Source organism: Abramis brama (assembly GCF_963993115.1).
Source record: "Abramis brama genome assembly, chromosome: 4".
Classification (NCBI taxonomy): domain Eukaryota; kingdom Metazoa; phylum Chordata; class Actinopteri; order Cypriniformes; family Leuciscidae; genus Abramis; species Abramis brama.
The window spans coordinates 37519922-37535692 of NC_139966.1; the positions used below are offsets into that span (position 1 = coordinate 37519922).

The 15771-nt window shown below is 43.8% G+C and overlaps 1 protein-coding gene across 1 annotated transcript in view; it reads right to left on the reverse strand.

The window, feature by feature from the left end:
- The window catches only part of LOC311082182 (uncharacterized protein), a gene marked incomplete at its 3' end in the record, with an annotated part of 42009 nt that extends 31086 nt beyond the window's left edge, over window positions 1-10923 (reverse strand). The window contains exons 1-6 of the mRNA XM_084112921.1: window positions 10602-10923; window positions 10385-10509; window positions 2448-2582; window positions 2255-2341; window positions 448-544; window positions 281-301 (exon numbers count right to left, since the gene is read on the reverse strand). Coding sequence (XP_083969047.1) covers window positions 281-301; window positions 448-544; window positions 2255-2341; window positions 2448-2582; window positions 10385-10509; window positions 10602-10878 — 742 coding nt within the window. The 5' untranslated portion in view covers window positions 10879-10923. The remainder of the gene's footprint in view (window positions 1-280; window positions 302-447; window positions 545-2254; window positions 2342-2447; window positions 2583-10384; window positions 10510-10601) is intronic.
- Window positions 10924-15771: the final 4848 nt, after the last annotated feature.

Sequence of the window (15771 nt, forward strand, 5' to 3'; positions counted from 1 at the left end):
GTGTGCCACAATACAAAACTGTCATGATCCTAAAAACACTTGTTATTTTCTTTTAGTAAAATATAATTTCCTGTTTTTTATTTGATTTTTTGATTTTTTTTGGGGGGGGGTTGAAATATGACCCGGATAATTTTTGCACAATTCAGTCTGATTATTAAACATGTTCATAAACTACTAGCATCTTCAAAGAATCTGCAGACATGAAGACATTTTAACTGGTAAACTTTGTCGTCAGTCCTTTGTAAGTTTAGTCTAGACAGAATTAATGTTGTTAACTTACTGGGTTGGTCACTTCTTTTTTCTGCAAGACAAAATTAAGACAACGGTTCTTAATAAATTCACTGCACTGAATCATGTCAGAAGAAAACCAAATGATAATGTTTTTTCCAGCTGAGGGACACAAGTGAAGTAAAGTAAAGATACAGCCTGCTTTGCTGTTGTATTTACCGCTTTTCCTCAATTTTCTAACCAGAAGTTCATTAGCTACAGAACTGAAGCTCTTGGCTTCCTCTTCACTGTCAAAATTTAGACCGAACTGGAGCACCTGAGGATGAACACATAGTAAAGTTGCTTTATATACTCTGCTTGTCGTGAAACAGCAGACAGACAATAAGTCATGAATCAAAACAAATGTCAACAGAACATTTTGTTTAAAAAAAGAAAGAAAAAAAGCTATTTGCAACTCATTTTACATGTGTAATAAGCTGCATTAAAGAGTAAAACAATATTAAACTAGATTAAAAAGTTGCCCAAAAACTGAAGTTGACTTGAGAAATCCTGACCAATTTCTTTTAAAAAAAGTTTTAAAAGCTTCAAGTTTGAAGGTTTTCAGTTTGAAGTAGTTTTAAGTTTAAAGCAGGTTTAGGTTTGAATGTGTTGAAGGCAATACTATCAGAAAATATTTTATAATGCTTTCTGATATTATTATCAGAAAGCAGATTTCAGTTTCACATCTACTTTATCTCCAGCTTTATCAGGCTGCGGCACATTCCTTGCGTCTGCTGAGGTGAAGTACAAGTGTACAAAACCGATATGTACGGTGAACGGGAGGGGACATGTTGGGTTCACTTAGTTTTGTCGGGGCCACGACATATTAAGTTGTGGAAACGTCATATTAACTCGTAGGAACGTGATAATTTTGTCAAGGAAACAAGATCCTTAGGTCGTGGCCACATGATGTAAAGTTGTGGTCTCGAGATCCAATGTTTAAAGGAGCGATATATTTTTCTCATGGCGAGGAGTTAAATGCATAAACAACCTGCGTGACCATAGCAACCTGGAATTATCAAAAAAAAGATAGGCCTATAACAATATTTATTTTTAATTAAGAAATGGTTATATATTATATAGCCTATTATATTATGCATGATGTTGCCTATAAACAGCATTTGAATGAAGTTTGTTATTATCAATAAATGATAAAAGAATATGTAAGAACATAAGATAATATAGGCCTACAAGAAAACATTTTTATCTATCCCATCTCACTGCCTTTTAAAACCATTCACTGATTGTGTCTTTATTATTATTATTATGCCTATTAAACCTACATAAAAATAAATATATAGCCTAATATGTTAAATTCCCGTAAAGTGGCCACCACGCAAGAGTCTTCAGCCAACATGGCCGCCACACCAGAGTCTCCAGTGTGTGCAGTGCTGCTCATTGTGGCCACGGCTTTTTTGTGTGTGTGAGCTGCACACACAATGGCTCAAGCCCCTGACCAGACCTCCCTAGCCCCCTGAACAGCTGGTGCACAATTGTGAGCAATTCAATATAATGGACAATATGTTAATATAATAATTTCTTAATTCCACGCTTTTCCTTAATTAAAAATAAGTATTATTATAGGTCTATCCATTTTTGATAATTCCAGGTTGCTATGGTCGAACAGGTTGTTTGCATTTAACTCGTGGCCATGAGAAATAGATGTCGTTCCCTCAACACAAAAAAGTCGTAGCCACGAGAAAAATATATCGACTTTACATCATGTGGCCATGGCATAAGAATGTCGTTACCTCAACAAAATGATCTCGTGGCCACGACTTATCAAGTTCGTTAATATGAAGTTTGCACTAATTAATACCTTGTGGCCACAACACATTATCACGTTCCCACGAGTTATCGTGGTCGTGGATGTTGTGGCCACGACAAAACTAAGTGAACTGAACATGTCCCCTCCCGTTCACTGTAGATATGAACACATGGACAGACACACGCAAAGGGGATGTTGGTTCAAGATCTGAGCACTTACATCTCCAGCAAATGTGATAAAGTCAGGTCTGGAGCAGTTTATTGTAAAGGTGCTGATCAAATCGTGATCAAACAAGATTTTTCCCTCCTGTCAAACCAGAATAAGAAACCATTAACTTAATACTAATAGCAAGATGATATATGGGGAATCATAAAAAACACATCTGACCCGCATGGGGCATCTGCTGACTTACTTTTATATCAAACACCCTGATAAAGAAAGACCTCTGAGTGCTGTCTTTCACCAGACAGGCCACACCACTGCACTTCTTCACCCAGGACGAGTTTTTGTCGGCTCCATAGACCTGTACCACTGCTGAACACAAACTCTGTGGACACAAAAACGAAATAAAACTAAATTAAACTAATTTATAAAACGAATTAAACTAACTCTACAATTGTGAATTATGAACAATTGTGCATGGTATTATTTTAAGAATGAATTTTAAAAGGGACCATAAAAGGGAAAATTATGCCACTATGAATATTCAAAAGATGCTGCTGGGATAATGAATATTAATCGTGTTGACAGTGTTCGCGAAACTGATTTGCTGAAATCAAAACAGTGACAGTAATAGGTGAGCGCTAGCCAATGAAATTGCCATTAGCACATTCTGCCCACTATCGAAGAACCCGGCAGTGGCTTCTGCTTGTTTTAAACTAAGGCTGAACTTCATTATTTTGACTGGAAAATACATCAAAGAGTACCATTTACATGTAACGTGTAAATATTATGTGGTATGTTAGACTCTCTCTCTCTCTCTCTCTCTCTCTCTCTCTCTCTCTCTCTCTCTTTGTGTGTGAGAGAAACACTGAGCACTCTCAGCTAAGCAACTGCAAGTCAGGTGCTTTCACGCAAGAGTTTAAAGGTGTGTCAAATAGGCTGCGCATCCATTGAGATGAATTGGAATAGTGCAAAACTCTCAAGCACTCAGTCAGAGTGTTCAAGACGAGTGAAAATATATATGTGCTAAACTTACTCTTAGCTTAGCTCAAACACTGGCGAGTGAAATCTAACAATTTATTAGCCAATGGCTAATGATTGGCATTATTTAGTCGCCTAGCATGACACTTTAGTTGCATATGCGAGTCTCATGTTCATTCCCAGAAGAACACTCAAGACTACAACGGAGGAGTTTCAAGGAGTTCAGAAACAGTGCGCACTGATATAGAGAATAACTGCCTTTGGAGGGACTCAGCAACATTACATACTAAAGAAAGTTGAATATGGGGAAAAAAATATAATTGGACCCCTTTAATAAAATAAAAATGAAAAAAATGCCCATGTCCAAAACAACAACAACAAAAAAACACACAATAAAAATGCTTTTTGGTTCTTGTTTATTAGTGGATGTGCCATAAATGTCTCCACAATGGTCAATAAATAGAAACGTCTCAGGTTACCCATGTAACCATGGTTCCCTAAGAAGGGAACAAGGCACTGCATCGCAATGACGACACTATGGGGAATCCCTTCAGCGTCAGCACTCCTGAAATCACATGTGCAACTTAGTCCAATCCTGATTGGTGCAACGTCATCCTGTGACGCGTGCTGGCGGAATGCGGAAGCTATAAAGGGAGTCGGCGTCACAGCTGCTTTCAGCCTTCTGATCGGCTGAAGCAAGCCTCTCTCGGGTGTGCGGAAGCATGGCAGAGGGACGCAGCGTCTCGTTCCCTTTTCAGGGAAGCATGGTTACATGGGTAACCCTAAATGTTCCCTTTTGAGGGAACTCGTGCTGCGTCGCAATGACAACACTTTGGGGAACGATATGCCCACTTCGCCATGCTGACGAACGTCTATCTCGTTGTGAATTAAGGCACAACTCAGGACATGATTGTTGAGACCCCGGGATTGCCGGAAGGTCCAAACTGTTGAATCTGACATGAGACAGATTCAACAGTGACATATTCAACAGACCTCACCTATGTGGTGAGGAATACCCTGCCGCATCACATACATCTTGGAGTGATGCCCCCAACCACAGAGCCTTTGAAGAAGCCATGCTTCGGGTAGAATGAGCTCTAACTGACAGAGGTGAGGGCAGCCCGCTCACCTCATAAGCCATAGAGATGGCTTCAACGATCTACCTGCTTACAGTCTGTTTAGTAGCCGGGCAGCCCTTCTTCTTCCGGGTGCCCGAAGCATACCAAGAGCTGGTCAGATTTTCTCCTCTGGGATGTCTTCCTAACATACATCTCAAGGGCCCTGACCAGGCAAAGCAACCTGAGCTTCTCTTGTTCCGCCGACACTTGTGCAGGATGGAAGGCCTGGAGGACAACTGGCCGGACCACATTAGTGGGCACCTTAGGTACATACCCAGATCTTGGGTAAAGAATAGCTTTCACTCCCCCCGGAGCAAATTCTAGACAGGAAGGAGCAACCTACAAAACCTGTAAATCTTCTATTCTCTTGAGAGATAACATAGTCAGCAGAAACGCCATCTTTAAGGCTAGGCACTTGTCTGATGCCGTGTCCAGAGGCTCGAAGGGTGCCAAGGATAACCCTTCTAAGTCCCAAGTGGGGACTCTAACCTGAGCCGGAGGCCTCATCCTCCGAGTACCACGAAGGAAACGAGTAATAAGATGATGCCTTCCCAGTAAGCTGCCATCCAGAGAGTCATGGAAAGCAGCCACTGCTGCCACATACACCTTTAGTGTAGAGGGGGAAAGGCTGGCCGAGAAATGACCCTGCAGGAACTCCAGCTCTGTACACCATGAAGTGAATACTCTCCACTTCAGCACATATAGTTTCCTCGTGGAGGGAGCTCTAGAGTTTAAGTTGGTCTCCACTACCTCAGTCGAGAGACCGGCATTCAGGAACTGATCCCCCTCAGGGGCCAGACCCATAATTTCAACATCTCCGGCGGGTGGTGAAATATCGTGCCCCCGGCCTGAGTTAGAAGGTCCCTCCTGACGGGAATCTCCTGATGCCGTCCAGGAGGGCTATCAGGTCCGAAAACCAAACTTGGGCCGGCCAGCATGGGACTACCAATAAGACTTGGTCCCTGCCCTGGCAAATTTCCTCTAGAACTCCCGGGAGCAGAGCGATCGGGGGAAATGCATACAGCCGAAGCCACGGCTGTACCATGGCATCCAGTCCCAGAGGGGCTGGATAAGTGAGGGAAAACCGGAGGGGACAATGTGAGTTCTCTTGAGATGCAAACAGGTCCACGTCCGCCTGGCCAAACTTCCTCCAGATTAACTGCACCATCTCGGGTTGCAGCCTCCATTCCCCGGGCCTCAGCCCCTTCCTCAACAGGATATCTGCTCCCACATTTAGTTGGCCCAGAATATAGATTGCTCTCAGCAAGAGAATCTTCCCTTGGGCCCATAAGAGAATCTGATGTGTCAGTCTGCACAGAGGGCGCGATCTCAGACCCCCTTGATGGTGTATATACGAGACCACCGACGTCTGTTCTCACCAGAACATGATGGCCTCTGAGGTCTGGGAGAAAGTGCCTTACAGAACCGCTAACATCTCTAGACAGTTTATGTGTCAAGATATATGATGTTCCTTCCACAGACCCTGGGTTGAGTGGCCCTCCATCACCGCCTCCCTCCCTATGCAGGACGCATCTGTCGACAATATCTTGCACTGACATGGTGCTCCTAACACAGGACCTTGGGCTAAGAACCAAGCTTTCTTCCACATGACCAAGGAACGAATGCACCTGTGCATAACCTTGATCATGCGAAAAGGGTTGCCCCTCGGGGAGAACCCCTTGGTTCTGAGCCACCACTGTAGTTGTCTCATGTGCAGCAGGCCAAAAGGTATCACGTTGGACGCTGACGCTATGAGGCCTAACAGTTTCTGGAACTGTTTTACAGTGATGCGTTGGCCTAGCTTTATTCTGGACACTATGGCCAGAATTGACTCGATACGTGCAGGAGACAGTTCTGCCCGCATCGTGACCGAGTCCCACACTACTCCTAAATATGCCGTCCTTTGGACAAGAGTGAGCATGCTCTTTTTCACGTTGAGCCTCAGCCCCAAACACCTCATGTGATCGAGCATGACATCTCAATGCCGTGCCGCCATTTCCTGAGACTTAGCTAGTATCAACCAGTCGTCTAAATAGTTGAGAGCTCTTATACCCTGCAGTCTGAGTAGCGCCAGGGCTGCGTCCATGCATTTTGTGAAGGTGCGTGGGGATAGTGCTAGGCCAAATGGAAGAACCCGATACTGGTACCTCAGGAACCTCAGGAACTTCCTGTGTTCTGGCAGGATGGAGATATGGAAATACGTATCTTTTAGATCTATCGTGACAAACCAGTCCTCGAACTTGATTTGGCTCACGATAATGGGAATCGTTAGCATCTTGAACTTGAATCTCAGAGATTGGTTCAAGTGGTGAAGATCTACAATGGGACGTAACCCTCCATCCTTTTTTGGAACTATAAAATACTGGCTGTAGAACCCGGTGTTTCTCTCTGCGGGAGGAATGAGATCTATGGCCTTCCTGCTCCATAACCTGCATGTGTTTGGGGGCTACCACTGTTTTTAGAATTCCCTTGAATTTCAGTGGTCGAGACCTGAATTGAAGTCTGTACCCTTTGCGAATGGTATGCACTACCCACTGAGATATATTGGGTAGGGCTTCCCAGGCGTGCAGGAAATTTGCTAGCGAAACCAGCCTCTGAATCTGAGCTCTGAGCCTCTGAGCTGATGTTCGGAGTATCTTGAAGAGCAGCTTCGGTGTCCTGAAGCGAATTCCCGGCAGGAACTAACCGAACAAATTTTTCTACAGGCCTCTCTATGGAGAACGAACTCCCCACAACTGCTATTTTCTTCTTGACGAGCGGAAGTCGAGGATTGTGTTCATCAGAAATCGTTGCACCCCAAAGCACCATGAGCGGCGGGGTTAACAAATCGATTTCCTGAGGGCTCCGCGGAGGAGCAGGTGTAATTCGCTCCACCCCCGGAGGGGGCACCCTCAGAGGCCTGATCTGACCATCATCTCTTTACCAAAAGCCCGTTTTGTCAGAATAATGGTCCTCAAATCCGTTTTCTGACTCGAGCCCTGAGATCGTTGCGGAGGGGCTCGATTAGCAACACTCTGTCTGCCTTTGTCTGTACAAGGAGCCAGACGTACATGTCTGGGGATGTCCCTTGACAGCAGCCCCATGAGATTTCTGGAGGCGGGGGATGAATTTCTGAAATGGCGTTGTTTGCTTCTTTGCCTCCTGAAATCTCTCGACGACAGAGCTAACGGCGTCGCAGAAGAGACCAGGAGGCGCAAGCGGGGCATCGAGAAGGAAGGCTCTGTCTCTTTCTTTGATCCACTCTGGACATACGGTGGTTAATCTGTAAAAGACATGATTATACCGCAGTGTCATAAAACCGCCCGAAAGCCTCATGACAATTTAAGTACAGAACTCATGGTAAAACGCCTTTGACAGTCTCCACACGAAGCTGCCGGTCACAATGCCAGTGAATGAAAACACTCTCTCAGACTAATCATGATGAGAATGAGGCACATGGCACATTATGTGCATTACGTCTGTAGTCGAAGCTTTTAGAGATGAGCACAGCCCATTATCATAGATCATTTTATATTATATCGTAGATAAGTGTTTTATATTACACGAAATGAGATAATTAAAGTCGGCATGAAACTGAAGTTGTGCTAGTCTTTTCTTTCCTATTGTGATGTATATCTGAGTGAAACGGCTTTGCAAACAAGAACAAATGTAGGGTGGGCTTGATTTTGTCCATGGGGAGTCCTTATAGTTATAAGAAACTTGACCAGCAGGAAGGACTACCTAAGAGGACTGGTTCTCCAACACCCACATTCATTCACATGCATGAGGAGAATCACATACTGCCAGAAAGAGTAGAAAAATCACCATGGCCCACCGCACCACATCCTCAGGGTGGGCTGACAGAGCAGTCCTGCTCTAGGGTGTGTGCATTTAGTAGAGCTCCCTTAGAATACTAACAAAAATTAATGAGTTCTGAAGTTTCAGCTCATGGTTCTGTGATTCAGAGCAATTAAATTGATTCCTCAGAGGAGCGATGTGGACAACACAACCACTTCAATCATGCCACAACACACCGCTTGAATAGAAAAAGGCTTACGAAATAAATGTCAAAAGGTGACTGAGCCTCTGGAATGCATTGATATTGCAAGTACATGATAAGCACAGAACTGTCACCATCCAACGCCGCCAAGAATGTGAACCATTCAAGAGCCTGTGTCAAGAAACAAGTCCAGCAAGTCCAGTTTACGCATGCCTGATTCCCTATGGCCCTATGGAAACCTGACTGCCCTCATTTGAAAAGGGAAGCTTAGTTTTTGTTTTTGTTTTTGCCAGACAGATTTAACCATAGGTGTCTCTCTGTAGCTGCCAGGGCTGCCATGTAGCGGCCGATTGCGCGGGCCGTCTGCTTGGTAGCGCGGAGAGATAAATCAGTGGCTCTTCTCAACTCTTTAATATCTTCAATATCGATATTCTCCCCCTTATCTAAATCTCCTAGCAGGTCGGCCTGATAAGCTTGAAGAATGGCCATAGTGTGTAAACAGACACCTGCCTGACCTGCTGCCATGTACCCTTTGCCCACCAAAGAAGAAGTTATGTGGCATGGTTTGGAGGGAAATGCCAGGGCTTTAAGTGAGGACGCAGCGTCTGGTGCTAAATAAGCTGACAAAATCTCCTCTATCTTTGGCATCACACTATAACCATTCTGTTTCTGTTTTAGAAAACGCTCATCTAATTTGCTTTTTGACTGAGATTCCTGCTTCTCGGCCGGCCATTGAATATTTAACCTGGCCATGGCACGAGTTATAACCTCCAATAACTCCTCATACTGTGGTGATTGGGCTGGCGAATCACCCAAATCACCACCTTCCATGCTGAGCACATCAGCTTCCTCAGAAGAAGATAAGCCCAGCGTCAAGCCTTCGTTCGAGGCGGAAGAAGCCGCGGAGCCGTCTCAAACCCCTCCCCTAGATCCATCTGTGATCCCCACGAGTAAAGCCGCCGGGTTGCCTCGGCAACCGCAGGACCCACACCGCGTGAGGCACAGAGCTGGCTGCTTTGATCGAACAGCGCCAGCCGGGAGCGAAGCGTACTAAGAGGCAAATGCTCACAATGCTCACACTCAACCCCCTCGAGGACAACACAACCACTTCAATCATGCCACAACACACCGCTTGAATAGAAAAAGGCTTACAAAATAAATGTCAAAAGGTGACTGAGCCTCTGGAATGCATTGATATTGCAAGTACATGATAAGCACAGAACTGTCACCATCCAACGCCGCTGGGAATGTGAACCATTCAAGAGCCTGTGTCAAGAAACAAGTCCAGCAAGTCCAGTTTACGCATGCCTGATTCCCTATGGCCCTATGGAAACCTGACTGCCCTCGACGAGTGTTAGGAGAATTTTACACGACAGTCATTGCAGTTGGGGAGGGGCTGAAATCGGAGACATGAAGTCGGACACTTTCTGCTTCCCGTAGTTATGCTCGTGCTGTGTTTGCACACTTTATCACAGCTGAAGAGAAATAAATGCAATATTTGTCAAATACACAGATGTTTCAGAGACCTTTTAGAAGCTATGCCGACTCAGTCTGTCGTCTGCTCTTGAATCACTCTCTTGGTGCTTTGATGGCATACGTCCGGTGACGTGGCATCTGCGCTCAATTCGGACAGAATTTTTAACCTCAATTCGGACAGAATTTCTAAACATGCACTGCTTCAAGTCAGCCGCTGATCGGTCTGCGTAAAGCACTGCATAAAGTCGAACAAGCCTGATAACTGTAGCTCTTTCTGTGCGTTATACATTATGCCATTTGCACGTCATCGTCATCATTCCAGTTTCGGTTTTCAATCTGATCAAGTATTTGCATGTTTATTACGATCACATTAGAAAAGGAACTAGCCACCCCTTTCAATCTGATCAAAATTTCATTTGGATCGAGCTCAGTTGGATCGATTAATGTGTTTACATGAAGGCTTTTCAGTCCGATTGAGCCGTCAATCCGATTAATAATGTATTATTTGGTTGCATGTACAAGTAAGATCATTTGAGTGTTCCATTCCAATGGAATCATTAGTGATACATTCATTGCAGTTTGAGTTGGGAACAAAATCTGGCAAAGAAATCAAGCAAATGCTTGAGAACTTACCCTGCATTTCCTGCCCAGGTGTTTAAAGAGCACTTCGTTTTCTTGCGCAGTGAGAAGAATGGAGCCAATATTACTCAAGATCTTCTGTGGTCTGCCAGTGGCATCCATCAAGTTGTCCTTCTTACCTTTAAAAAAGGTTTTAGAGGTGTTGTTAGAGGTGATTTTGACAGTAGGAGTTGAGACTTGTATTTTGTTCCAGTACAAATGTCACACTCACCATCTCCAGGTTCATCGTAGCGGCGTAGTTCTGTATTCAATTTCTCCATCATTTCAGCAAACACCACATTTTTACCTAAGACAGGTCTTGGAGTGAAGGTCTGTCTGCACTGAGGGCAGCTGTAAACTCCCTTCAGATCCTCCTGATTCCAGCAGTTTGTAATACAGTTCATACAGTAACTGTGTCCACAGGGAATGGTCACTGGATCCTTCAGTAGATCCTGACAAACTGAACAGCTGAACATGTCTTGAGCCACTAAAATGCTGGCTCTTGCCATTTTACAGAGACGTAAAGCAGCTCAGCAATCTCAGCTCAACAATGCACTTAATTGAAGATTTTCCTGGTTCTGTCTTTGAGAAAGTGAAACTGGGAGGGTGCAGAAGTGCAGTCAGCCAATAGAGGGTAAAGTCTCAAACTATTTTCTGCTTCTGCCTGTGATTCTGTGGAAGCCCATACTTTTACATCAAATTTGGACGTTATTTAATGATTATCATTTGTTCTATCCTGTGTTTTTACATCATAATTTTGATCTTTTTATCTAGTAATTATGACATGTCAAAGTTTGACTTTTTATCTCATATAATTATTACCGTATTTTCCGGACTATAAGTCGCTCCGGAGTATAAGTCGCATCAGTCAAAAAATGCGTCATGAAGAGGAAAAAAACATATATAAGTCGCACTGGAGTATAAGTCGCATTTATTTAGAAATTTATTTCACAAAATCCAAGACCAAGAACAGACATTTAATCTGGAAAGGCAAGTTATTTAACTACACAGTAGCACACAGAACAACAGGCTGAGTAGGTGTCCGGTATGTTAACGCAACACATTAACAGTTATTCAGCTACACAATAGCATAAAGAACATATACCTGGGAGGCTGAATAGGCTAAATTAACATAAGCCAGGGAGTCCAACAAGCAAGTACCAGTAAACAAGTTCACCACCTCCCGCGATCTCATTCCACATCACTGAATCCATTGAATTTTCTTCATATGGTGTCGCTTCTGAATAACTCCGCCAACTAGAGCGCCCTCTCGCGGCTGTAGACGGTAATGTTTTCTCTTGGTTCATCTCAGTCTGAATTAATTTTGATATATAAGTCGCACCTGAATATAAGTCGCAGGACCAGCCAAACTATGAAAAAAAGTGCGACTTATAGTCCGGAAAATACGGTATGACTTAATATCCAAAAAAACATCTTTTTAGGTAATGCACCCTTTTTATGTCATCTCATAATGTCTGACTGTCACAACGCTGTGTTGTGGAAAGTACAAGAGCACGATGATTAAGATGAAAGGCAGTCTTTAATGAATCCACATGTAAGCAATCTAAACCAAATGAGCAGCATACAACACATCTAAACACAGACGAGACCTGACAGCAATGAACAGAATCAGAGGAACTTAAGTACACGTGCAAACAAGGAAAATTAATGACACACACCTGAACTAAATTATGTTTTATTACCAAAGTTCGGGAGTAACATGATCAAATGATCCATCCAATCATCACGTCATTCCAAACCAGCAGTCAGTATCCAACATGTCTACCCAATCAGCATGAGTGGAGACCTATATAAACACAGTCGACCCACCTGTTCCTTGACAGTTTTCGGCATTCCTCCACCACTCCGTCTCCACACTCACCTGGTTACTTTCCTAACCAGAAATACGGGGGGAGTACTCAGGGTTCGGTCCATATTCTAAGCTCGGAGCCTTCCCCTCGGACAGCACGCCAAATACGCGTACTACTTTACTCTATCTGATTATTTGTAAGTGTGAACTCGTGAAAAGACAACTAATCTGAAACCATAACAAGGCAAGACAAGGCAAGTTTATTTATATAGCACATTTCATACACAATGGCAATTCAAAGTGCTTTACATAGAAGAAATTAAAATAATAAAAAGAAATAAGAATAATTAAAACGGTTTAGAAAAATAAAATACAGTACAGTACAAACAGTCGGACGAACAGTGGCACAGTGCTCAATCAGTAAATGCATAGCTAAACAGATGTGTTTTGAGTCTGGATTTGAATGTGTCTACTATAGGAGCACGTCTGATCTCCTCTGGAAGCTGGTTCCAGCTGCGGCTGGCATAATAGCTAAAAGCGGACTCGCCATGCTTAGAGTGAACCCTTGGTATTTCTAGCTAATATGATCCTAATGATCTGAGTGATCTGCTGGGTTTATATTCAGTGAGCATATCTGCAATGTATTGAGGTCCTAGGCCATTTAATGATTTATACACCAGTAATAATACTTTAAAATCAATCCTAAATTTAACTGGGAGCCAGTGTAAAGACCTGAGGACTAGTGTGATATGTTCGTATTTTCTGGTTCTGCTCAGAATCCTGGCAGCAGCGTTCTGTATGAGCTGCAACTGTCTTATGGTCTTTTTGGGAAGGCCAGTGAGGAGTCCATTACAATAATCCACCCTGCTGGTGATGAAAGCATGCACAAGTTTCTCTAAGTCTTGTCTGGAAACAAAGCATCTTATTCTTGCAATATTTTTCAGATGATAGTAAGCTGATTTAGTTATTGCTTTGACATGACTACTGAAACTAAGGTCTGACTCTAGTGTCACACCAAGATTCCTGACTTGATGTTTAGTTGTTTGACCCCTAGAGTGAAGGTATGCGTTCACCTTGAGAACTTCATCTTTGTTTCCAAACGCAATGACTTCAGTTTTGTCTTTGTTTAACTGAAGAAAGTTTTGACACATCCAACTGTTGACTTCGTCAATGCATTGGCACAGGGAATCAATGGGGCTGTAGTCATTAGGCGATAGGGCTAAGTAGATCTGTGTGTCGTCTGCATAGCTGTGGTAAGCAATTTGGTTCTTTCTCATTATTTGGCTCATTGGGAGCATATACAGGTTGAACAGAAGTGGCGCAAGAATTGAGCCTTGAGGGACTCCGCATGTCATGGATGTCCACTCAGACTTATGGTCTCCTATACTCACATAATAACCTCTCCCATCTAAGTATGACCTGAACCATTTTAAGACTATCCCAGAAAGCCCCACCCAGTTTTTCAGCCTGTCAAGAATTATGTTATGATCGAGTGTCAAATGCAGCACTGAGGTCGAGTAGTACCAGCACCGATAATTTGCCTGTATCAGTATTTAAGCGAATATCGTTTATTATCTTTATGAGCGCTGTCTCTGTGCTGTGCGGTCGGAAACCAGATTGAAAACTGATTGAATGATCCATTCAAGCTCAGGAATTTGTTCAGCTGATTGAAGACAACTTTTTCAATGATCTTGCCTATGAAAGGAAGATTTGAGATGGGTCTATAGTTGCTTAATATAGTTGTCTTATCCAGATAGCTCTTTTTCAGGAGGGGCTTGACAACTGCAGTTTTCAGGGAGTTTGGAAAACTCCCAGAGAGAGGTGAGGCATTTACCACATATAGAAGATCTGCTTCTAAAACAAACTCAACTAGAAATGGTGCAATCAGGGCTGTCAGGGATGTCTAACCCAGGTGGAGCCGTACCAAGGGACCCTGGCAAGGCCAAATGCCCGATGGTCACTGCTGGAGTCAAGGGAGAAAGGAGTGCAGGATCCAGGGGGACGGGTTTAAGTGAAGCGCTCTGAGGCCAAAGGCAGAACCACAAGATCCTCACGCCTAGGAGGAGATGGCTCCCAGCATTCCCGAGGTGTATCCTTGCCACTGAGAGGAGGCTGAGGTGGTACTGAGGGGCTGATGGGAGACAGTGATGACTGGGTGGCAGGAGTGGCTGAAGGCTGAAGCAGAGACTGAAGAAAAGTGTAAAACCAACAAAAAAGCATTCCAAATGGTAGATTCGAGGGGTGGTGGGAGAGGGAGGCTGGACTGAAGATAAAGATTTCACATTTGGGCATAATGAAGGGACACAGGGAACTCATCTCTCCACACACATCCACACTGTCCTTTAAATCCAGCTGGGACTCAGTCTCAGTGGTGGGAGGGTGGGCCGGGCTTGCTTCCACGAGGACTCCTACGACAATGGATGGTACATTTGGCTCACACACCTGGTCAAACGGGCTTCCCTCAGGATCTGATGTGATGTCAGGCTTGATCGCTCCTCCTGGAGTGGGCTCTAAAATCACAGCTGAGGTGGTCTCTCCATTTGCAGTGGGCTCATGCTGTCATTTCTCCCAGTGGGATGGTACTGGGCTGGGCACTGGGTTAGGAGTGGGGCTGGTATTGTCTGCAGCTGGTCCGATGGTTAGTGATGATCCACAGGATACCAGCACCCACTCCACATAATTAGTGAAGCTCCCCCAAGGACCTTCCCCAGACAACTGCTCCTTGGTGGCGGTGTTCAGGCCGCAGCCCGTTCTCATCCCAAGGCGTCATATACTGACGCTTTTGACATTTCGTCTACACTCAACGCACATGGCACCCTTTAGCGTCAATATGAGACGCAGATAGATATGGGCCAGAAGGCGCCTCCTAGCGGTCTAACCCTAATCCTACCCCAGACCTAAACCTACCCATAACCGAACAAAGCTCTGTGCGTCTCATATTGACGCTAAAAGGTGCCATGTGCGTTGAGTGTAGACGAAATGTCAAAAGCGTCAGTATAGTGACGCCCTAGGATGAGAATGCGTTGCAGGCCGACATACAGAAATGTGCAGAGGCAATTGTCCAGGAAGCCTTATAGGTCAGCATGAAAGAGAAAATCCTCAAAAATGTTCCTCAAGGAAGCGATTCCTTTGTTCAGGGCTGATTAACAAAAAAAGCAAGATTGTCCATGGTGAAAAAAAAAAAAAAAAAAAAAAAGCCAAAAAAAAAACAACATGTGATGACAGAACACAGTGTAATCACTTCTGTGTCCGGTCTTCTGTCACTACACAATGTTGTGGAAATACACGAACACAATGATGAAGATGAAAGGCAGTCTTTAATAAATCCACACAAAACGAGCAGCATACAACACATCTATATTCAGACAGCAATGATCAGAATCAGAGGATCTTATGTACACGTAAAAACACGGATAATTAATGACACACACTGATGACACACTGACACAAACTGATGACTGATATGAATGATAACTAATCTGAAACAATGACAACAAACTCAACTATATGGTGCAAAGTTCTGCAAACTGAAAACAAGGTTAAAAAATGAAGACCTGATTTTGTAATTGGATTTTTGTACAGAGAAAAAAAC